This window comes from Sarcophilus harrisii, chromosome 1 (genome assembly GCF_902635505.1).
Source record: "Sarcophilus harrisii chromosome 1, mSarHar1.11, whole genome shotgun sequence".
Lineage (NCBI taxonomy): Eukaryota > Metazoa > Chordata > Mammalia > Dasyuromorphia > Dasyuridae > Sarcophilus > Sarcophilus harrisii.
Window position 1 is genome coordinate 273787069 of NC_045426.1, and position 25400 is coordinate 273812468.

General features: G+C 37.4%; 1 protein-coding gene across 1 annotated transcript; it reads left to right on the top strand.

Annotated features, from left to right (window-relative positions):
- Positions 1-761: 761 nt before the first annotated feature.
- CLEC19A (C-type lectin domain containing 19A) lies at positions 762-25400 on the top strand. Its single transcript, XM_003761423.2, has 5 exons — positions 762-858; positions 10643-10808; positions 19011-19104; positions 20423-20555; positions 24244-25400. The coding sequence occupies exons 1-5, from the start codon at positions 768-770 to the stop codon at positions 24321-24323; spliced, it is 564 nt and encodes a 187-aa protein (XP_003761471.1). The 5' UTR covers positions 762-767; the 3' UTR covers positions 24324-25400.

Below are 25400 nucleotides of genomic sequence, written 5' to 3' on the forward strand. Positions count from 1 at the left end.
CCATTTTGGAAATAATTTTAAAATTTAAAATAATTTTAAATAAAATTGCTTTATTTAAAGTAAATAACTTAAACCCTCATAAGTTTTAAAGAGAAAGTTTAAAAAAAAAAAAAACTGGGCCTGCATCAGGATTTGAACTAGATTTTTTTTTAACTTCAAGTCCAGGATTCATTTCATTTTTACTCCATACTTCTTATACAGGGTTTTCCCAAAGTGTTAGTGAAGTTATAAGCTATTGAATGAATCTCTTTTGGGGATACCCTGTGTATTAATGTTTATGAATATTGTTAATAGTAGGTAATATTTATATAGCACTTCATGTCTTTCAAATGTTTCATTTATTTTATATATGTGTATATCTTATATTTATATGCAGTGATTTAAATTCCAGAGGGAAAAAAATGGGATTATTTTGCTGTTGGTAAAACAAAATATTTTGCTAAGTAGTACATGTATTTTTACAGGGCCGGACCCCTCTACCCCCCCTCCCCATTTTGTCCCCCTCTTCTCCCATACCTTTCCTTCTCTTCCCTTTGCTTCCCTCCCCTTTTTTCCTTTTCCTCCTTTCCCCTCCCTTCTCCCTCCCCCTGCCTTCCCAACTTGTCACTCTGACAGGTTGCAGTTAAAGGAGGGAGGAAAAGAAGGGGGGCTGCTTTCCAGCCAGCCTGCTCAGCCTGAGGCCCAGAACAGGGGATCTCTAAGAAGGATCTGCTACTGAACTGGCTTCTCTTCTAGTCTGTCGACTCCTTTCTCCAGGGTCAGGGAAGATGATGAGGTGGGAGCTATGGGCTTCTGCTGTCTCTTTGGTTTTCCTCCCTATCCAAGCATTTCCGCAGACAGATATTAAAATCAGCCCAGGTGAGTGTGGGCTGGGAGGTCTGCAGAGGGGATAAATTTCAACTCTTCCTTTCAGGGTATTTTGCAAAGGTCAGATGGATGCAAATTAGATCAACCAGAACTCCTCGAGTTTCAGAGAATGCTCCTGGTTTTTTTCAGTGGCTCTTAAAGCCAGAGTCAGGGCTGGGCTTACTCAGCTCTGTGACAGCTCCCATTCATAGGGATTATTCTGGACACAGGTCAGCCCAGCCCTAGAGCCCAGTGACATGTTCCAGATGCTAGCTTCAGGGGTGCAAACTGAATGAATGATAGGGCCAACTGAACCCAAATGATGTAGAGGGAGCGCTAGTTTTTCTGTTGCAGAGTGATCACAGAGGGGAGACCTCAAGGACTGATGTTACTGAGAATTAGAGTGGCCAGGTTTCCTGAGGAGAGAGTTCTAGTAGCTGATGATTTGGAGTAGGTTTGCTTAATTTTTACTTCACAGTTTGAAGCAACAAGAAGTTTCAAATTAAGAGATAATGTGGTTTAGTGGAAAGGATATTAGATTTGTCATCAGGAAAGATCTGAATTCCAATCTTGTCTCTGATAACTATTAGCAAATCATTCAACATCATTGTCTTTACCTGAAAAATAAGTGATAAAACTTATATTAGCTCCCTTATTAGATTGTTGAGGAAAGTTCTTTGCAAATCTTAAAACACTGTACAGATATGACTTTACTTATTATCTTCTATAGTTTATTGAGGAAGTATGGAATGAGGTGACAGACAGATATATAGGGATTCAAGACCTACTTCTGCTATACACCGGTTGTTTGACCCTGGACAAGTCTCAAATTAGAAATTTCTACATTGATAGAAGAAATTTCCTTACTAGCAGCTTACTCCACCAATGAAATTACAGGTTTAGTAAAAATAATAAAAATTCTGTTTATTGGACTTAATGCTCATTCTTATGAAGATAATTTATGCTATATAGCATTAACATCAAATGGAAAAACCTCGCCAAATTATTTTTATACATTGATATAAAAATCTGGATTCTCAAAATCTGTGGTACAGAGGTAGCAAGCTAGAAAGGGGAAGAGAATAAACACTTATATAGTGCCTACTATATTCTAAATGCTCTTATAAAAATTATTTCCTTAAATGGTCCTCACAATAACCCCGTGAGGTAAGTGGTAGCATCCCATTTTTACAGTTGTGGAAACTGAGGCAAAATGACATCATACAGCTCATAACCACCCTATGCTGTTATCATATCCATTTTAGTTGAGGAAACTAAGATTAAGCAACTTTCTCAGGGTTGCACAGTGCCTGAAGTTAGATTTAAATTCACATCTGTCAGACTTCATACTGAGTGCTCTATCCAATATATCACCTCCCCGCCTTAGGTAGGAAGGCAGGTTTAAAGTAAGAAGGAAACTAAATGTCTCTTCTTGATTATGTTCCAAGAAATTTGTCACCAGGTTAACTATAAGATGATGGATTTTTTTTAAGTCCAGCAATTCTTGGAGACCATCATATTTCTAGGAGGGTGATCTATTTTGGATGAGGGAGTTTCCATGCCATAGTAATGGCAATCCTTGATATATTGTGGACTTACCATAATGGCTGGTACATAATGGCAAATCCTTGATATATTGAAGTAAGAAAATAACAAATTTATCCTCCAAGTTTACAAAGCATTGTCTTGGGGCTCAGTTTCCTCATCTATAAAATGGAGATGTTCAACTAGAGAGACCTGGAGCTTTTTCTCAATTCTAGAGCTGGGATTTTATCAGTTCATGCCCTGTGGCATGAAGGAAGAGGAAGCAATTTAAGGAATAGGATGATTGGGATGGAAATAATATTTTTCAACCAGATGGTGTAATGGATAGAACATGGATTTAAAATTCAGAAGACTTGAGTTCAAAATACACCTCCGATACTCACTAGCATCTGGGCAGGTTACTTGTTCTCTCTGACTCAGTTTCCTTTTTTGTAAGATATGGATAAAAGTATTACCTACCTCCTGGAGTCATTGTGAGGATCAAATGAAATAAAGGTTGTAAAAATGCCTTGCAGATCTTAAAAGTGTAATAGAAATGCTAGCTATTATTATTATCATTCTTATAACATCTTGGTGGACAGAACATGTCTTTATAGTTTCAATAAATTTTTGATGGATGAATGAAGGAATGAATGAGAACTTGGAGAATTTATTGTGAGAATAAAGGGAGAACGAAAAGAAGAATAAAATGAGTTTGGCATCAGCCCAGATTTGCCCAGTCTCAGAAGACCCAGAAGACTCCTATATGTCTCTTCCTGTATAGATTCCCTACAGGAAAATATTTCAACAAAGGAAGGGCAACAGGTTACTATTTGGGGGCTCCTTTAAAGCTGGATTCCAACACTCTCATATCCTAGTGTCTTTGGAGAATCCCAGCAAAGGAAAATGGAGCCACCAAAAGCTCCTTATCTCTGGGATAAGACCAATCCTGCCTGGTTTTCTCTTCTTGTTCACAGCTGAGGACAGGGAGTAGTCCTTAGAATGCTTAAAATGGAAGTATTTCTACCTCCTGAGGTGGTGGTAGAGTCTAAAAGGCAGCAAGTGGTACTATAGATAGGGGACGGGAGTCAAGAAGACCTGAGATTAAATTCAGTTTTCAGCAAGTCACTTAACCTCTATCTCAGTTTTCTCAGTTGTAAAATGGAAATAATGATATCTTCCTTGCAGGGTTTGTGGGAGGATTAAATGAGATATTATTTGTAAAGGACTTACCACAATGCCTGGCATATAATAGACACTTAATAAAGGCTTGTTTCTCTTTTTTCCTTCCTTCCTTCCTTCCTTCCTTCCTTCCTTCCTTCCTTCCTTCCTTCCTTCCTTCCTTCCTTCCTTCCTTCCTTCCTTCCTTCCTTCTTTCATCAGAACTCAACCTGTGATTTAACTGGTATAAAGAAGTCCAGAGTTGGTTAACTGCCTCTACTATTGCAGGTCAACATCTCTGCAATGTATCGTCTTAGTGTTTCCTGAGCCACTGAGAGGTTGTGACATTCCAGATTCATAGAGCCTTCATGTGTCAGAGACCAGATTTGAATCCAAGTGTCCCTGGTTTCAAGACTGACTCTCTATTCACCCTGCCATGTATAAGAAAATAAGGGAACAGGGTTAGATTTGAGGGAAGGCAGATCTTATAAGCCTTCAGCCTCATCACCCTGCCCAGAAGATAGACTCTTTCCCAGTCAATGCTACCGAGTGACCAGGGTCCTGTGACTCATCTATAACTTCAGCTCAGAGCTGGCTTCGAATGGTGTCCCAGTGGGGCAGAGACAGCTATGGAAATCGAATCTGCTCATACCACCTTCTTTTCTCTTTTATTTCTGCGACTGATCTCAGTGGGAGGCAGCAGCAGGTTCCTGAGGCAGTATTTGGCCTTCTGTAGCAAGCAGCTAGATCAAGTGGGAAGCTGACAATTTTTTTTCTTAAAAAAACAAAAAACAACAAAACTCCTCTCACCTTCCCCCTATCCCTGAACAAATTCAAAGCTTGAATTGAATTGAATTCAAACACAACTAGTGAAATCTGTGGGTGACTCAAAGTATAACATCAAGCTAAAGGCCATGCAGTTTGAGTCCCCTTTGTAAAGGGAGCAGGAAAACTAGTCATAGTTTAATAATAATTGTTTGCATTTAAGTATTGCTTTATGATTTTCAAAGCAATTTACAAATGTTGACTCTTTTGATCCTTCCAACAATCTGGATTTAGGAGAAAGCAATTTCACTTATAGCTGGCTATCTTTCAGAGTCCCTTCCCAGAAGAAAGAGATTTTTTTCCCCTTGACCATTACTACTGAGTAACCAAGGACTTAGAACTCAACTTAGAACTGATGGGCAGAGCCACCTAGTGAAGTTAGTATACTTAACTTAATTTAATTTAATTAACTCCATTTAATTTAGAGGTCAGTCAATTGATGAACATTTAAAAAACTAAGGTTAAGTAACTTGCTTAGGGAGACACAGCTAGTAAGTATTTAAGTATCTGAGGCTAAATTTGAATTCAGGTCCTCTTGACTTTAGTGGCAGTGCTCTATCTATTGTGACATCTTTTTAAAAAAAATTCCCCCAATTACATGTAAAAACAATTTTTAAAATTTCTGAGTCCAAATTTTCACCCTAACCCTCCTCTTTGAGAAAACATGCAATTTGATGTAGGTTATTCATTAAGTAGTTATTAAGCACCTACTGTATACCAGGCATTGTGCTGAATGAAGGAGATACAAAGAGAGGTAAAAGATAGTCCTTACTCTCAAGGAGCTCACAATCTCAACGGAGAAAGTTAAGTCATCCTAGTGAAGCAGACAATATGGCAACTTTAGAGTCAGAGGAATTAAATTCAAATATACTAGGTTCTAATTTACATGATGAATAATTTGGCTCATAACTTCATTACTTAGCTTTCTTGTCTGTAAAATGAGGGGGTTAATTGGCTAGCCCCTCCCCAAAGGTCCCTTTCAGATTGAGAGACAGACTTATGAGATTTCTGGGTTGGGCTGTTGTAAATAAGAACTGGGAATTTGAGACATCTGCTTATTTAATGTATTATTTCTACTTCTCCATCTCTCCCATACATCCTTCTTTCCATTCACATAGCCACTATCTTGGCACAAACTTCCATCTTTTTTTACATCTCACTTTATTTTGCATCCTGGACCATGAAAGTGCTCTTGATCTTTGACTTTCCATTGGACTACATGACTGGAGGAGAGAGTAAGACTGATGATTTTGAGTAGCTCTGCCTCACTTAAATCCAATTCACCTGAAAGTCAAGACACCAGCCTCATGATTTCATTGGTTTTCTTTGAAAACAAAGGAAAAACAGCAACAACAATTTTGGGAAAGAGGAATAGGAATATTTTTCTTTTGACACTGGAATCAGAAAAAAGGATGAATATTACTATTTCCTATATGAACACTATGCTTTCCTAAAGTTCATTCCCAAAGTTGATAAAATAATAGGAAATGAACTTGGAGTAAATGAGGAGAGCCCTTGAGAGAGTATTTCCTTTGTTTCCTCTAATCTTCCCCCAATTCTACACACACACACACACACACACACACACACACACAGAGCAAACAAAAAAACCAACAACAACGTGGACTTTGTCCTTGAGCCCTTTGACTAGATGAGTTTTTTCCTTATTTGGGAGTAGAGTTAGAACCCAGGCACTCTAACCATTTTCAATCATCTTCATACTATGCTGAGTCAGCTGTACTACCTTTCCCTCTGCCACCTCTTTTTACCTTATCTCCCTTAATTAGAATCTAAGCTTAAGGACAGAAATGGTCTTACTTGCCTGTATTTATATCTCCAGCACTTAGTAGATTGCTTGATCCAGAGCATGTAGCTAACAAGTATCTATCTATCTATCTATCTATCTATCATCTATCTATCTACCCAGCTATCTATCCAGCTATCTATCTATCTAAAAATCAGTAACAAATTCAAGTCAACATACATTTATAAAATACCTGCTATGGATAGGCTGAATAACCTGGTTTCAAGGAAGGTATACTCTAATGGGGGAAAGAGGTACCCAAATCACTATAACATACAGGGAGAATGAGACAGTTTCAAAGAAGTCCAGACAGATTCTATGATCATCCATGGAGGGAAGGAATACTTTCAACTTGAGAAATAGGATGCCTTAAGACCCATTGAGGAGTTGGTATATGAATTAGTCTTTGAAAGAAGAGAGGAACTTCCAACAGATGGAGGTAGAGGATTCATTCACCCACTTAAGCAGGGTGACAGCATGAACAAAGGCATGAAGGTGGAAAAGAATCGGAAAAGAACTAAGAGCTGACATAGTCCTGTTTGGCAAGAACATAAGGGTATGTTAAGCACAAGTGGTAGAATATTAGACTAGAAGGGTGATTTGGAGTAAGACTATAGAGGACCTTGAATGTCAGAATTAGGAATTTATATTTCAGCTAGTAGACAATGGGGAATCACTGAAAATTTTTGAGTAGATGAGTGACAGTCAGGGATTGTGGAATCTCTTCCATAGTGAGTCTTATGGATTTGGCTATACCAAAAGGGATGTGCTAAAATAAAATCAGATTAGGAACAAAATGAAAAAATACTGGAAACAAAACAAAAAACGATTATCAAATAGAACTAATCTATTACTGTTAGAGACTCAAAAGGCTCCTTTGCATGTGCTCTCTCAACTAAGGAACCTTGAGGAAAAAGGATTAGTGATGACCTGTCACAGCCCTATTTTCCTGCTATATTTAACTGTAGGTATCCATGGGCATCACTTGCTCCCTGAAGCAAATCAAATTAATGGAAGGAAGTGGGGAAAGGTGCCCAGAGAAAGGCATATGGTGGTCATAATTCATGTGTCTTGTTTCCTATACCTCATATTTACTTTGAAATGTTCTCCCAGCTCTAAGAATTTAGGGGAGGCCTGACTAGCCACAGGAACAAGATAGCGCCTTCTCAGAAGCTCTTCTTTCATTGAAGGATCTTTTTTAGAGATGTAGTCTTGTCTGCCATAAGATAGAAAAAGATAACTTGACTTCAAATACGAGTAGACTTGGACAAGCTACTTCAAAGCCTCTAGTTTTTCTTATCTGAAAAACAGAAGTGGGCATTTCCCACCTCATAGGACTATTATAAGGGAAGTGCTCTATGTGCTATGAAGTGCTATCTAAATATGAGTTTATTATTATTGGTCACAAGGAGACGTTAAAAGACAATGTAAATGATATAGTGCAGTCATCTCTGCTAATGGAAAGATCCTACATGTGCAGATAGTTGAAAATAATATATCCATCCTAGACTGTAAGCTTTTTGAGATAAAGAGTCCATACCTTATTCACATTTGCATCTCTTTCAGTATTTTTACTCTGGACCTGTGATTTCATTAACTTGGGAACCTGTAGGACAGAAACTCCCTTCTTTAATATCATTCAGCATTTCATCTGTAATTTGTAACCTTAGAGAGCTGTCCAAGGTAATGAAATAAGCGACTTGTCTCAGATCTCAGAGCTGGCATGTATCAAAGGAAGGACTGAATTTAAAACCCTTGGATTCCGAGGTTGGCTGATCTTTTATCAATAATAATATATTGCCTTATATTGGACATAGTAAGCTATTTAAATGTTAGGTGTTAAAAACATTTACTGGTGCAGCTAGGTGGTACAGTGGATAGATCAACAGCCAGAAATCAGGAAGACTCCTCTCTTTGAATTCAAATTTGGCCTCAGACACTTACTAGTTGTGTGACCCTGAGCAAGTCATTTAACTCTGTTTGCTTCAGCCTCCTTATCACTAAAAAATGATCTGGAGAGGTAAATAGCAAAACGCTTCAGTATTTTTTTTTTGCCAAGAAAACCTCAAATGGGGTCACAATGAGTTGGACACAACTGAAATGATTGAACAACAAAAACAACAACAAATATTTATTGAATAGAATTATGTGGAAAACAGTCATAGAATTATATGATTTTTTAAAAATTATATATATATATATAAAATGTAAACTGAAAAGAAGATTGGAGGTCATCTATATAGTATTTTTCAACTCAGGACTGAGGACTGATAAAAATATAATTAACATAATATTTTCTGAGGACTGATAAATATTTAAAATGTTTGAGCAGCTAAGCCAAACACAAAACAGAGGGTTCTGGAAAAACGTGACTCAAGGAAGAAAAGAAAGAGAATGAAGAATCGTATTTTTAAGGTTAGAGGTTGTTATTGTTGTTATTTTTAAAAGGACCATTTCTAATAATTTACCATAGACTAATAATGGTCCTTGGATGAGTGGATGGGAAAAACTGAAGCAAAATCTTTCATTTCTAGATAAAGAAACTGAAAGTCAGAGAGGTTAAGGAATGTGTTAATTGGTGTAAGATCTGATTTTGAATCCAGTATTAATTTTTTTTTTTTACTGCTACTTCTTTTTTCCACCCAGTATTACTTTTGCTGCAACACAGTGCCTCTCTCAATTTAAGAAACAAACAGAATTAAACTAACATAGTACATTATGAAAGAATATCTTAGATAATATTTTGGGGAGCATTTGGTGGATGAAAGGATATATTGAAAACTATTTTATAAAATGGGTGTTAATTAACCTCTCTTTTGTGTTCCTTAGTTAAAGATTATTTGTTAATGGCTTTTCTATTTAACTTGAATTTCCTTCTTCCACTGAAAATACTGACTTCTTTTGCTGTTTTCTGTCTCTTCCAGTTTTTTCCCTAACCTCTTTCAGTAAATTAACCAGGACTAATTCAAAGGTACTATTCCATAGGTTTTACTTAAACCATTCTCAATTCCTTTCTCTTCTCTATTGTACCTTGTTTCTCTCTCACATTTTGTCAAAGACCTCACAGCCACTAAATGTCTATAGTACAGAAGGAAGAGGCAGTGGGGCAAGCTAGTCAAGATTGTTTTAATCTAGAAAGCACTGACCTAGTGTGGCAATTTGGTTCCTTGAGGTTTCCAGTAACTAAAAGGTAATTTGTTGGCTGTATTCTCATGTATACCTTAGTTTATACATGAGAATAGTCAACAAATTTTATTTATTCATTTCATAAATTGACTTACATGGTACAGAGTCTTTTTTTTTTCCTTTTGCTGAGGCAATTGGGGTTAAGTAACTTGCCCAAAGTCGTACAACCAAGAAGTGTTAAGTATCCAAGATCAGATTTGAACTCAGGTCCTCCTGATTTTAGAGCTGGTGCTCTATGCACTGTGCCATCTAGTTACCCCTGGTACAGAGTCTTCTTAAAGGTACAGGATTAAGTACTAAAAGATCTGGTTCATTGTCCTGGCTCTACCACTAATTAGCTGGGTATCGTTGGCAAAGCTATTTCCTTCCACTTCAGTTTCCATGTTATTTTCTTTTCTTATCACATCCTAAAACCATATTAATTTCCACATTAATAACAAAAAATATAGAGCCATGGTCCTGTAGTCAAGATGATCTGAATTCAGATTTGATTTCAAACACTGGTTGTGCAATCCTGGGCAAGTCACTTAACCTCTATCTGCCTCAGTTTCCTCATCTGTAAAATGGAGATATTATTATCTCCATTAATAATAATAATAGCACTTGCTTCCAGGGCTGTTATGAAGATCAAATGAGATACTTGTAAAATAGTTAGCACAGTATAGTAGGCACTATATAAATGTTAACTATTATTATGTAAACATATACATACACAATATCTACAACAATAGCTAATGTAATATTCTTTCTAAAATGTAATGTTCTCTGGGAGCAGGTTTCTTGGGGGGCTTCTGGAGGCAGGCTTCATTTCAGTTCAGTAATCACAAATGCAGGCAGGGATTAAAGTCCAAATCCTTTATTGTTTCCTTCAAGTCTTGTCTCCTTCCTTGGGCCCAGTTAGCTTTCTTAGAGGCCTATCGCTCTCCTTGGTTCCAAGAGTTCCTACTGGTAGTCCTTTGCCTCTGTCAGCTTCAGCCTCCAGCCAACACAAAGGTGGAAGATGGAATGAATCTGTCTCGTCCTCTGAGAGTTTCTAGTGGGCTTCTGTGTCGGGCCCTGAGAGCTTTTTGCTTATATGCTGTACACTGAGTATACATCAATCATTATATCACTAGGAAACCATTTTTTGTTGTAGGAGTAAATCAGTGCTAAATTAGATTTAACCACTGTCTCCTCAATTCCACTTACTTAGCACCTTGTAAGAATCCTAACATAATGTCTTTATTTTTTTCAATGTAAAGGAGAAGAAACAATCCAAACATTTCCAAATACCTTCTGGTTTTCTTTTTTCTCAAGTCTTGCCAGAGATGATTCAGACCTATCCATGTCCTCTGTTCTGGATGGAGTATGAAGGTTACTGCTATAGATTCTTCCCACTTAATAAGACCTGGGCTGAGGCTGACCTTTACTGTGCAGAGTTCTCCATTGGAACAAAATCAGCCAAACTGGCTTCCATTCACAGGTAAGCTTCACAGGAATTTGTTACCTCTTGCTTACCTCTCATGCTATGACATTCTCCTTTTCTACTTGGAAGAGGTTGGATTAGAGTATGAGGAGGATGAGTAGGGTATAAGTTTTCCAGGTGGAGTTTCTCTTTTGCAATTGAAAATAAATATCCAGTGTAATTTTTTTTTTTAATTGAAATCATTCTTTCCATCGTAAGACAAATATTCAGATTGGTAAAAGCATGTCACTCTGGGAAATTCCTTTAACTTCTCTAAATTAGTTTTCTCATCTGTAAAATGGGAATAATAATAGCACCTATTTCTTATATTCACCTATTTGTTATGAAGGTCAAATGCGATAACATATGTAATGTGCTTTGCAAAACTTACAGCACTATACAAGTATTAAAAATAATATTTATTTATTATTATTTTTTGCTGAAGCAATTAGGGTTAAGTGATTTGCACAGGGTCACGCAGTTAAAAAATAATTATTATTAATAGTACTATTAACAAGACTGTGACTGAAACTTCCTTTCATCAACCGATATGTTCTCCTATAAAGGTCTCATTGCAAAAGACATAAGATCTCTTTCTGTATCCAAGGCCATCTCCAGTTATCCTAGAGGAGAAAATCAGGATGGTGACTTAGCACAGACCTCCCTCACTCAAATCCAATTCACTTGCATATTAGGTATCATCTCCCTGATGATGTCATGATCCTCTTCAAAAACAAAGGACAAACACAACAACAACTAAGTAGATCTCAAAGATCTTCATTAAGGAAAAAGGTGATCTTTTGATAAACCAATGGAGAGATCTGAAAGGGGTTAATTACCGTGTCTGGATTAAAGAGGTCTTCATAAGGGTAGGTTGTGAACACCTCAAGGGCAGGGGTTTCTTTTGCCTTCTCTGGTATCACTATTACTTAGCACAGTACCCAGCATGTAGTAGGCACTTAATAAATGTTCACCAAGTGACTATTCTAGGTTCAAAATCAACTTTATGAGTAAAGATATGAATGAATAAATCCAAAGCTATGGCCTTTGTCACATGAACTATGATCTGAAGACAATCAATATACTTAATTTGTGGCTTGTAAGAAAGACTGATGACTTTGCAGAACTCTGTCTCACTTAAATCCAATTCATGCACAATATTATCTCTGTATACTTCTGGATACCTTTTTGGGACTTTCCTGAGTTTAAATCTAGCTTCAGACGCTTACTAGCTGATGACAGTGGGCCAAACAGCCCTATTTTCCTCAGTTTCTCATATGTAAAATGAGCTGGAAAAGGAAATGACAAAACACTCCACTATCTTGGCCAAGAAAATCCCAAATGAGGAAATAATGAATCAAACATGACTAAAAAAACTGAACAACAACAAAATTCAGAGGAGCATGATGTGTTCTCTGCTCTGAAAGATTTTACAATGGCATCGATGAAACAGGAGCTATAAACATAGGCAAAGAGAAAAAGAGAACTCATTATTGTAGCCATTTGGGGGAAAATTCTTTAACCACTTTCTATCTTCAGGATTGAAAGAACTTTGTTTCTTTCCTTCTTGCTCCTCTGATGACATTTATTCCACATATACCTTTACTTTTGGATATTGTTTAAATCAATTAATTATGGTTTCTGCCTCCTTGGAGTTTATAATCAATTTGAACCATATAGCAATCACAGTATTCAAAAATCTAAGAACCTGTTCAAGCACAGAGACATGCTGTCTTGATATTGATCTTAAAATATCAATCAACAAGTCAAGTCAATAAACATTTATTAAGCACCTACTATGTGCCATGTGCTGTGCTAAGTATTAGGAATACAAAGAAGCAAAGAATAGCCATCTCCCTCAAGAGGATTCCATTCTAATGGGGGATACAACATGCCAGTAATTATATAAATACATGATGTATATTTGCATGTGTGCACACATGCACGTGCGTACGCAAGATGAATTAGACGTAATCTCAGAGGGAAGGCATTAACATCAAGGATGACTGGAAAAGTCTTCTTACAGAAATTTTGAAGGAAGCCAGGAAACAGAGATAAAGAGGGGAAACATTCAAGAAGTGGAGGACAGCCAGTAAAAATTCATGGACTTAAGAGATGCAGTGTCTCAAATGAGGAGTAGGAAGGAGGTTTGTAGAGTATAAGAATAAGGTATAAGAAGATTAGAAAGGTAAGAATGAGATAGTTTATAAAAGACTTTAAAAGCCAAGGAGATTTTTTTTTATTTGATTATGGAGGAAATAGGGAGCCATTAGAGTTTAATGAATGGCGATGAGGTTAGGGTGGGGAAGGGAACATAGAACTGCAAGTTAGGAAAATCATTCTTGACAGCTGAGTGGAGGATAGATAAGGGTGGGGACGAGAGAGGGAACTCAAGAGGAAAGCTATTGCAGTAGTCCAGGAGAGAGCCAATGAGGGCCTGTGCCAGAGTGGTAGCAGTGGTAGAGGAGAGAAGGCAGAGCATGTAAGAGCAATTATGAAGGTGGAGTTGGCTATAGATTGAATATGGGAATTGAGGACATCACTGAGATTGTACACCTAGGGCACTGGGAAGATGGTACCCTTGGCAGCAATAAAGAAGTGAGGAAAGAGAAGGGATTTGGGGAGAAATAAATGAGATAAGTTTTATTGTAGAGCAACAAATATTTTGCCTATTATGTGCCAGGTACTGTATTAGGTACTGAGGATATAAACAGACAAAAATGAAACATTTCCTATCCTGAAGAAGTGTGTTGGGGAAGACAACGTATATAAATATAAGTATATTAGATTAATTATATTTAGGGGTGTGCTGGTAAATGTTTAACAACTGGCTCTCTTTAAAAAATGTACACAACACATTTTTTAAGTTTACATTACTGACGTTCTCCATCACTTACGTTTAGACAATCAACAAAAAATTAATCAAACATTTGTTACTCAGAAATCAGCAATTGATACAAATCAATTTTTTGCTATTTTGCTGAATTCTAGATTTAAAAATCTAATCTCAAATACTTATTAGCTGTGTGACGATTAACAAGTCACTGTATAAATCTATACCCATATAATATTATATGTATACATATATATATATATATATATATATATATATATGTAGTCATAGATTTTAACTGGTCCTTGAGATAGAAAATGTGGACCATCAAACATCAAGACTAAGCATCAGCCAAACTGAGTATTTCATTCCTTCAGGATCTCCAAGTAGCTGGTGCTAGTCAGCCCTTATTTCTGTCTTTGTATGGGTGGTTGAAGGGAGATGGTGAGATGCTATGTCTTTCATCTGCATCTAGAATAGTTTTTGTACCAACCTAATTGACCAGTTTTTTTGTTTCCACCCATTTGGCCACTCATATTCATTATATTCCTTGCTTTGTGCATTATTGATTTGTCCCTCCTATGGGTATTAATACCCATAAAGCATTTAATCAGCCTGAATAAAATATAATCAAATCAGAAGTATTAGTCACATGTAATTCAGACTTTGACCATGTATTCCATTAGATCACTGGCCCTGGCCATACTTTATGGCAGGAACCCATTTTAGGCTGAAAACTTATTTAGGCTGAAGTCTCAATTCTCTGTTCCAGCATTTACTTGCTTTGCTAAACTCTGGATTACAGTAGCATAAGTTTATCATCTCTTCATGATTATCATAACTCCCAATAAAACCAAAGATGGACTCAGTTATCTCATGGCTGGTTTATAGAACATTACATAACTTAGAGTTCTTATCCTGGTTGCCTCTACATGGATGATCAATATGCTGAATACTGCAGGATGCCCTGACAGTAATCATAGACCTTGCTCTGAGTTGGCCTTCTTCTAGCTTTGTCCATATACTCCCAAACAAGTGCTGTTGTATTTCTCCACAGAAGGAGAATCTGTTGATTGCTGAAAGAATTCCTTGAAAAGCAGATGGAATAAGGGGGTGGTGTGAGCCATTTTTCCTTCTCTAATTCCCTTGAAAAACCTTGAAAAGCATGGGGATATCCCTTGTGCAGGTGTGTTCTACCTGGATAAGTGTACCAGTTGGGGGAGTATAAGCACACCCCCATGCACAACACCCCCACTATAGAGGAATTATTTTGTTAGATTAACTAGATTGTTAAATGGGGATTTATTGCTCAATGCTTCAGTAGACCTTCTAATCTCATCAGCACTCCCTGAGCACTGAGCACTCCCATCTTGCTCCCCTCAAAATTTTCTCATTTCTTAAGTCTATTGACCTTTATCCATGTCTTCAAATTCCCTAAAGAAGATCCACATAACATATTATGATTTAAAAAATAATTGTAGCAACCAATGCAATACTTACTTTGTCCATCTGTTATCACTTCCTCTCAATATATTACTAACCCACTTCTTTTTTCTGGTCATAAAGACAAGATTCTACCATCTGCCTTGTTGCTTCCACTAGTTGTTCTCCTGAACCTTTTCCAACTTGGGCCCAAGGGCTTCCCTAAAACAGGGAATCAGCTTTCATATTACAGCTTCCATTGGTCCTTCTCAAGGCCTTCTCCAGATAGCAGGGAGCCTTCTTTAAGGCTGGCTGACTGGCCTTGGGATAAGATCTTCTTTTCCTCCCAGTCCTCAGGGTCTTCTCCAACTTAGACCCTCCTTCTCTCCTAACCATAACAGCCTCCTGGTCATACATTTTCTGGGCTCTGGGCTTCTCAGCCTTCACAGGATACATCCCCAACCCTTAGAAAGTTGAATCCTGAGACAAGATCTTAAGCAGCCTGATTACATGGGTCTCTCATTAGCTCTCCAAAAACTATTGCTCCATTTGAACTTGTTCCTCAATGATTTTCATTGGTTACTGCCACTAACTTCTTATACTTGCCTCATTCTGTGAGTCTGAACCACTGACCACTACTGTATGCACACACACTCCCATTCCTTATTGCCTGTTCCTATACTCCTGTCCACCTCATCCTAGTCTTTCTAAAGTCTCAATCCAGATCTACCTGATCCTTTCATTGTGCCTCAGGGAATGCTTGTTCCAAAATTTAATATTTTCTTCTCATTTTGAACCTCTCCTTCTCTTGCTCCTTCCACGTTCTGACATTCACTGAGACCTGACTCCCTCCAGATAACACTGATTTCTTTAATACCCTTTCTAGTATTGGATATGCTTTCTTTCATAGTTCCTGAATCACTGATCATAATGGTTGAGTCAGGATATTACATTGCCACTTCTAGATTCTTTCTCCACCACCATCACTAAGCAACATCTCCTCTTCTGAGGGTCATTCTATATAATTTTATTTTCCAATCCAGATCCTGGTGGCCATTATCCATTGGTCCCAAAACATTTTCTTTTCTTCCTCAGTGAGTTCAGTGCCTAACTTAATTTTTCTACTCCAACTCCTGACCTCATGCTCATATATTGCTGCTCTTCAAATACCCTAACTTCCCAGTTTTCTACTTAATACCATGACATATTTCTCTGCTTTACCTCAGCTACACAAGAGATGGTCATGACTTCAATCCCATGACATACATGTTCCACCTCCAAGTTTGTGAACTCTGGAATACTTTTATTCAATGATATTTTATCATTCTTTTTTTGTGAGACTTAAATTTTTTTCATTCTCTTCTAGGCTTTCTTTATTGGTTACACTTTTCTCCCTTCCCTATCCAGAACCTCCAGTGAATCAATTCAGCTTTAAACTATCTTCTTCCATTTTTCTCTCCAATTGATGACAATTAGACAATCCTTATATAATTCTAGATGTAGGCAATATTTTTCTTTTCTTTGGCACATCAGATGAATCATAGAATCACAGAATTTTAAACTAGATCTAATTGCTACTATAACATACTGACAAGTGACCATCCTGTCTCCTCTTGAAAATCATTAATAAGGGAGAAATCTACCACCCAATGGAGTAGCTTCTTCTGCTTTTGGACAGCTCTAATTATTAGCAAGTTTTTTCTTGAGAGCAAATCTAAATTTGCCTCTTTGTTACATAAGCATGACAATACTAATACAACAAATACTACTAATACCTAGCATTTATATAGTATTTTAAGGTTTGCAAGATGCTTTATAAATATTTTATTTTATGTTCACAACAATCCTCTCCTTTGGATGCTCTTCAGCTTGTCAATGTCCTTCCTAAATGGCAGCACCAATCAATGAAACACAATACTTCAGATGCCTTTAACAGAGTATAAAGAGACTCTATCCTGAAACTGAAGATACTGTTAAGGCTCCCAATATCACATCCCACTTTTCTTTGTTGTCATACTATAATACTCTTTCATATTTAGTTTGTGGTCTACCAAAACCCCCAACTCTTTTTAATACAATAATAAAAATTACCATTTTTTTGTGCCTACTAAGTGCTAAGCACTGCATTAAATGCTTTACAATTATTATCTCATGTTCTTCTCACAACAACTCTAGAAGGTAGGTTGCTATTATCATCTAATATTCTGGTTGAGAAAACTAAAGCAGACAGAGGTTGACATCTGCCCAAGATCACACAGTATCTGAGATCAAATCTCATCTAATTCTAGGCCCAGTACTCAATCCAATAGAAGAAAGTCCTCCCCCACTCCCATTTTATTTTATTACTTTATTTTTAGCTGAAGCATAAGATTTTTATATTTAGTCCTATTGATGAATTAGGACAAATGGATGAATATTTCTGTTGTAAATGGGTTTTATTACTGTCACTTAGAATTCCCTACCTTCCTCCAAAGTCTTGGAGGGGTTCTAATTAGTTTTTCCAGGATGAAGGCCCCAGCAGCATCCTGTTCTTCCCCTCCTTACACACACACACACACACACACACACACACACTCACTATTATAATGCATTCAGAAAATTGAAGCAAAACTGAAGATCCTCTCCCTACCAAAGAAGAAAAATCCCATTAATTTAGCCAAAAACGTGCAGGTCCTTTGGACCCTCACTTTATCCCTAAGGAAAGCAGCGAACTCCATGTTACCAGCAGAACTAAATCTGAGTCATTTCCATAAGAGCTTTGCAGAAGTTGCAGTGAGTGTAGACTTTGTCAGTACACCTTCAATGCCAATTTTTCAAGAAGAGATAGAAGAAAATGGATTGATGCAGTATTATTTTCATGCACGGAGGAAGGAGGGAAGTTGTCTTACCCATAGATACAATTTAACAATTATCATAACAAAATTATTAATAGCTAATAAATTTATATAGTGCTTTAAAGGTTGCAAATGAACTCATTTGAACCTTACAACAGCCTTGTGAGGTGGGTAATACTTGGGCTTTTTTTTTTTTTTTTTTTTTTTTTTGCCATTTACAGATGAAGAAACAGACTCACAGAGGTTAAGTGATTTTACTTATGTTGATATCACAGGTGGGATCTGAGCCCAGGTCCACTGGACTTCAAATTCATCATGATTATCAATTATAAAAAAGAAAAGAGATGATCTCACCACCACCACTACCCACATTAGAAAAGGCATGAGTCTTCTTGCTCTAAGAGTTGTACATGAAATAATAAAAGAAAGCAAACATAACTATGTATCTTCCCTATCTCCAGCCCCACCATTCATTAGAATCCATTAGAATTTGTTTGTATAAGGTCTGTCTCCACTCTAGTCCGTTCTCCACACAATCACTAAAGTGTTTTTCCTAATGCACAAGTCTGACCCTGTCACTCTTACTCAATAAACTTCAATAACTCCCTATTACCTCTAGGATCAAATATAATCCCCTCTGTTTGTATTTAAAGCTCTCCATTATTTGGTTCCTTCCCATTTTTTCAATCTTTTAACTCACTGATTCCTTTCATAACTCTGCAGTCCAGCCATACTAATCTACTTGCCCTTCCTCACACACAACTCTTCATTTCCATGCCTTTGCACTGTCTGGAATTTTCTCCTTCCACTCTAGGGTTTCTGATTTTCTTTAAGATTTAAACCAAATGCCACCTCTTCCTAAAGTTCTTTCTAGTTTCTTTTGCCTTTTCCTCTAAGGCTACCTTCTCTCTATTCTATATTTATACTGCATGTATAAATTTCTGTATTATATTGTTTTTCCCTTTAGAATTTAAGTTCTTTGAGGACAGAGACTGTTTTTGCTTTTTCTTTGTATTCATCAGCACCATAAGCAGAGTGCCCAGCACATAGTTAATGCTTAATAAATGCTAATTGATTGATCAATTGACTGGACAATGTTAATATAACACAATGTTATCCTTTCCTTCACAGTTGGGAGGAGAATGTCTTTGTACATGATCTTGTAAACAGCTGTGTGCCAGGGATACCAACAGACATCTGGATGGGACTTCATGACAGGAGACAGGTGAGAAGAACAGCAGCTTATTTACTGAGACCACACATTCACTGAAAGTCTGATATATGAATGATGATTTGAATGCATGGAAAGGTGTGGTTCTTTTTCTGTCATTTTAATAAAAAACTTAACCTAGGATTGATTATTGTAACCCATATCCCAAGACCCATTGGTATGGGACTCTGTCCTCATTGGTAGAGATTAATTTCCTGTATCTTCATGAGGATGCTGTCAAATCCACCCTATCTCTCATGCAAGCGCAGGATGTTTTTCTCCATCAATGAGGTGAGAGTTCTATTCCAATGGGCTTGGGACTAGGGTTACACCCTTTTGAACTGCATAGACTTAGAACATTGCTCTAATCATAGAAGCATAGAATTTAAAATTGGAAGAATCCTTAGAGATCTGACCCTCATCAGAAACTTGAAATTCCTCTATAGCAATCCTGACAAATTCCCATTCATTTTCTACTTAAAGATATTTGGTTTCAAGGAATTCATGACTTCCCAAAGCAACTTATTCCATTTTTAGACAGCTCTAACTTTGAAAATGACTTCCTTATACTCAACTTAAAGAGATCTATAATCTCATCATTGTAGTGATAATATAATAATAATTATTATTTTTAAGCACTTTAAGGTTTACAAAATTTTGCAAATATCTCATTTGATCTTCACAATAGCTCTGGAAGATAGTTACTATTATTATCTCCATTACAGATGAGGAAATATAGATCAAGGGCAAGGTCACACAACTGGTAATTATTAGCGGCAGGATTTCAATTCAGACCTTTCTGCCCTCAGGTCCAGCACTCTATTCATTGTACCACCTCACTGTCTAATTGTGAATGTTCCTATTTTTAAAAATACATATTGAAATCCTTAAATCATCTACTTTAGCGAATCCATTAACTTGATAGGTAACTTCCTTAATTTTTCTTGATAAATTCAAGATAACAGTGAAATATATGGACTGTCTGTTGGTGAGTCTACTTTATGTGATCAGCTCATCTTAATTTTTGATCATACATTTCTCTGACATTTCCTTTCTTTTGATCCTTTTTTGCAGTTCTTTCTTTGTTCTAATTTTAACTAAAATTTGCTTCATTTCAACCCTTGATTCTCTTTGAAGGCAACCAGAATAAATGAAAAAAGAAAGAAGGTCCCTGTTCTATAAACATCTCCAGCCTTGTCTAATCCTCACCTCTGCATAGTAAAATATATACACAGATATAAATAATATTCAGATCTGTGCCATGTATTATAAAAAATTCTTCATCTTCTTGCACCCCATTTTTTCCCTTGCCTCTGTACGGGGTATAAAACAGGAAGGTCAGTTTGAATGGACAGATGGCACATCCTATGACTACAACTACTGGGATGGAAACCAGCCAGATGATGGCATCCAATCTGCCCTTGAGGAGGAGGACTGTGTTCAGATCTGGTACCGACATAATAGCGGTAGGTGCTTTCAGATGGTGAATAGGATTATAATTGGACAAGAGAAGAGAACCTAGCATTGAGTAGAGATGAAGTGTTGAAGCAAGATCAGAAGGCTCAACATTAGATTAATGGGACTGGAGGGAATAGTCATTTTCTCTTCCAAAACAAATCTAATGAAGACTTTCTGAAGAAGAACCAGGAGAGGGCCTATGGGAAGATGATATCAGAGTTTGACTCATCAAACTCTGAAATGTATTACTACTGTAGTGAAACCAAGAAAATTTAGCAATAAGACCAGAATACCAATTGCTGCTAACTCTGAGGATTCCCCAGCATCTCCCAAATTAGAGCAGCCTTTAGACAGCAGATAAAAATGGGAAGAAACACAAATTCTGGGTTATTGTTTAATAGCATGGTCCCTGTGATTGCAGAGCTCTTTGCCTTAAGAAGAAGTAATACAGAATAAGTCAAGTAAGATATGTTGGCAAACAAATAATGTGGTTTGGGGCCTCTTCTATTCCTGGATGGATATTCTGTGTATTTTCCTGGAGTTGGGTGCTGGACTGAGCTGTTAATAAACTCTCTGGAGTCTTCAGAGTAGACCCCATAGGAGAATTTTCCAGAGATGAATATATGCTGACCAGAAGGTCAGCAATAGCTGCATTCCTGAAAGCCCATTCCAGATCCTTTTTTATTCTTTCAGTTGTACATTAAGTCAGAGGTCAGAGGTCAGAGGACTCTTAGAGTTCTTAGGATCCTGGCTGTCTATCAGCCCCATTTTCCTCCTACTATGACACATAGGTTGGTGGAAAATATTTGCTTCAATCAAACCTTTACTTTGGCTGTAGATGCCTCATTTGGTGTTAAATATGTTCATTAGGTATATGGAAGTGAGGAGAAATAACTTCAAAGGACTATTCTTTCACTCCCTATTTATGAACTTCCACATAAAGATCTTAGGGGCTAGAAAAATGTTCTGAAAGAAAGTTATCACCAACAGAGACAAATTATACAAGGAGAAACAAATAGAGGAAGGGTTGATTCTTTAAATTACATCAATCATTGGTGGTCCAATCATATATGAGTCAACAACCTAGAAAATTTGGATAAAAATAATAACTGCTAACATGGAAAAGGAACCAAATATCAGTAAAAGAAATCTGAGATAGACTATAAGAGGAGGTAAGAGAAGGAGAAAGGAGGTAGGAAAGAACATTCAAAGGAGAGAAACTTGAGTCTGGACCCAGAGAGATTAAAATATACTAACAGCAAGATGGTCCAAAAATTCAAGAAAATAAGGTCTTGAGAAAGAGAGAGACAGAGAGACAGAGACAGAGACAGAGAGACTCTATTCAAATAAAATATTGCGTTTTGATAAATAAACATGTCCTAATAGCCTACTCATTTATTTCTATTGGGTCAAAATGGTCACAGAAAGTTTTATAGCCATCAGCAAGATCAGCTGATGTTTAGGTCATCTGATTAAGCTGATAATTAAGCTATCCTAAACATCTTATACTAGGGCAGGGTCTGTGCCCTAGTCTGTGCCCATCATATACTAGGGCCACAAACCATTTTTGGGGGGGTTGTAGATCCCTTTGAATATCTAGTGAAATCTTTGAACTCCTTCTCAGAAGAATGTTTGTTACCTATATTCATAACTGATGGAAATACTAAATTCCACTTAGAAGGTAATGATAATAAAGATATAATTTTTTCCCATTCAAGTTCACATTCTGCTAGGGTCTATCCGTGGATGTGGACCTACAATTAAAAACTCAAGGGCTATAGAAAATTTAAGTATAATATATGATACCCATCCTCAAAGCATTTGAAACCTAATTAAAGAATAGACCAATGTATGATCATGAAAAACTAAAGAATGAGCCAGACAAGATAGTGTAAAATAAAAAATCAAGAGATGTAGTACAGATTGTTAGTGTAAAATGGAATTTAGCAGGAGGAAAACTTAATGGAGGTGGGAAGTCAGGAGAGGCTTTGGGAGAAAGTAGAACTTCATATGGACTTTGAATGATGAGTAGCATTTGGATTGGAATCCATAGGAAGAAAATAACACTAGTGGTTGTAATAATTGGGAATTTTGGGGAAGGTGAGCAAGACTCCTCTAATTCCCTAAAAACATTGACCCAGAGATGTTAAGTGACTTTTGTAAAGATACACAGCACTGATTTAGGTGTGTGTGAAAAACATTCCATCTGCCTATGAGTGGAAAATTGACATTATGTTCCCAAACAATAAGGGTTGGTTGAGAACTTTTGCCAGGTCCATAGATGGGTAAGACAAAGGGATATAAAGGAAAGAACACAGAGTTGGGCTGTTCCCAATTCAGACACTAAACTGCTCCATGGCTTTGCTCAAATCACTTAAATTTTTGATGCTTCAGATCTTCAATGCATGCATCCTAATCCTGAAATTGTATTATTATCAAAATCAAGCTAGAAAGATGTAAAAAAAAATTGGAAAGTTAAGAGACCTTGTTCAATGACAAGATATTATTAACAATTAAAATATGTTCCCTCTTCTGTGGTGAAAAGAAACAGTAACTAAGTGAGAGAGAGACAGTCATAGACAAAGAGACAGACACACACACACACACGTACACAAACACATACAAAGAGATAGAAAAGAGATAGAGGCAGAAACAGAGAGACAGAGACACAAAGAGAGAGATTAGAGGAGAGGCAGAGACAGATAAACATTCACAAACACAGACACAGAAAGTGTGAAATGAGACACAGAAGGGGACAGAGGCAAACAGAGACAAAGAGACAAAGACATAAACACAGACACAAACACAGACACAGTGAAAGGAAAAAAGACAAAGATACTGTGAAAGGAGACAGAGACATAGAGAAAGAGAGAAACAGAGACAGAGAGAGACTGAAAAGAGAGAGATGAGGGAAGAGAGAGACAGAGAAAGAGACACAGAGAGAGACAGAGACACAGAGAGGGACAGAGACAGCAGAGGGATATATAGAGAGAGAGACAAAGGGAGAGAGAGAGAAAGAGAGAGACAGAAACATAGACACAGACATAGAGACAGTGAGAGACTGAAAGGAGAGAAACAGAGATAGAGAAAAAGAAAGGCAGAGAGAGAAACTGAAAGGAGAGAGACATACACACACAGAGAGTGAGAGAGAAACACAGAGAGACAGAGAAAGAGAGAGAGGAAAAGGGAAATAGGGAGAGGGAGAGGGAGAAAGAGAGGGAGGAAAGGGGTAAGGGAGGGAGAGAGAGAAAAGAGAGAGCACATTTATTAAATATATGTCATGTGCCAGGTCAAGCACTGGGAGTACAAATAGAAGCAAAAAGAAAAGACAATCTTATTGTCAAGAGGCTTTCATCCTAATTGGAGTGGGGGGAAGTTGGAAGAGACAAGTAGGAAAAATCTGGAGAGCCACAAAACTCTCTGTGTCTGGACATTTCCTCAAATGGAGCTTCTGAGCAAGAACTCACATGTAGAAGGAGGGGCTGCCCACGTAGGCAGAGACATCTCCAGGATGAAAAGGCAGTTAGGAAAAATGTGGAAAAGGCTGGAGAGTCAAGAGGGGACCTAATGAGAGAAATGTGTGTCTGTGGATGTGTAACCCACCAAAGTCAGTTCTTATCTTGAGTTGATTAGGAGGACTTTGATGCCAGAGGGCAAACCTTAACCCAGATTTTTTGTTCTGTCCTTCTTCTACAGCCCTAAGATCATGGAATGATAATGCCTGCAGCCAGAAATTCCCATTTGTGTGCAAGATCCCATCGAGGACAATCAATTGACCAACTCTTTTCTCCAGAAACGATCTTAGACTCTAGTTCCTTCTTGTAGACGTGTCTGGTGCAATATTGATGCTCTGTCCAAATTAGACCATTAGTGAAAGCAATTCCCACAAACCTTAGCAACACACACATACACACACACACCACATCATCATCATCATCCCTGTGTACCTAATCTTTCTAATGGAATCAATCAGATGTGGGACCCTAGCCAAATAATATTTTTCCCCCTCAGTTTCTTCCTTTGTAAAATGAGTAGACTGGTCCAGATAATATGGAAGGGACCTTCCAGCACTGAAATTCTCTAATTTTCTCTCTTTCTATGCCCATTAAAGACTTGCTCCAAATCTCTCTTCCCCCAAGCTGTGGTGGCTCCTGCTAGCAAATGCAGAATAGAAAAAAAACAGCCAAAGTTAAAGGGTGAGGAATGAGTTGGGAAGGGAGAGCGATGGCTAAAAACAACTCCACGTCTCCATCTGGAGTTTGTAAAGTTGAAAAGGAGGACTCGTTAACCTTTTAGTCCAATTAAAACAATGACCCAAAAAGGTGTAGGGCTGACAGAATCTGGAACACCTTCTGGCAGAGAGAGGAATGGGGCAGCAGTGATTTCTCAAGTGAACAAGGCTGTGTTTACTGCTGGAGTTTCAATACTCGGAGGTTCATTTGCATACATGGTGTAGGGAACATTGCTTTGTTTCCCATGAAGTGAGAAAGCTAAATTGCAGAAAGTTGGAGAGAAAGTGTCTATTAGGAGAACACTGGGAACTGAGAAGAGAAATGCAAAAATGCTGGAAACAGTGAACCGTACCATCGGTCCCATCTAGCCCAACCTTTCATTTTACAGAGGAAGAAACTGAGGCAGGAGCTACAAAATAATGCTCCCAATGTGGCACAACCTTCTGTCTCCTACTTTCATGCCATTCCTATATTATCTATCCTCCATTTCTGAAGAAGCAAATGGTGTCTACAATCATTTGTGGTTCTATTGGGTAGGTTTTGTGTGGGAGGTGCTTTTGAATTCTGTGAAGTCATAAAATTCCTATGCTTGCTTAAAAAATCTCTTAAATAAAATAAACA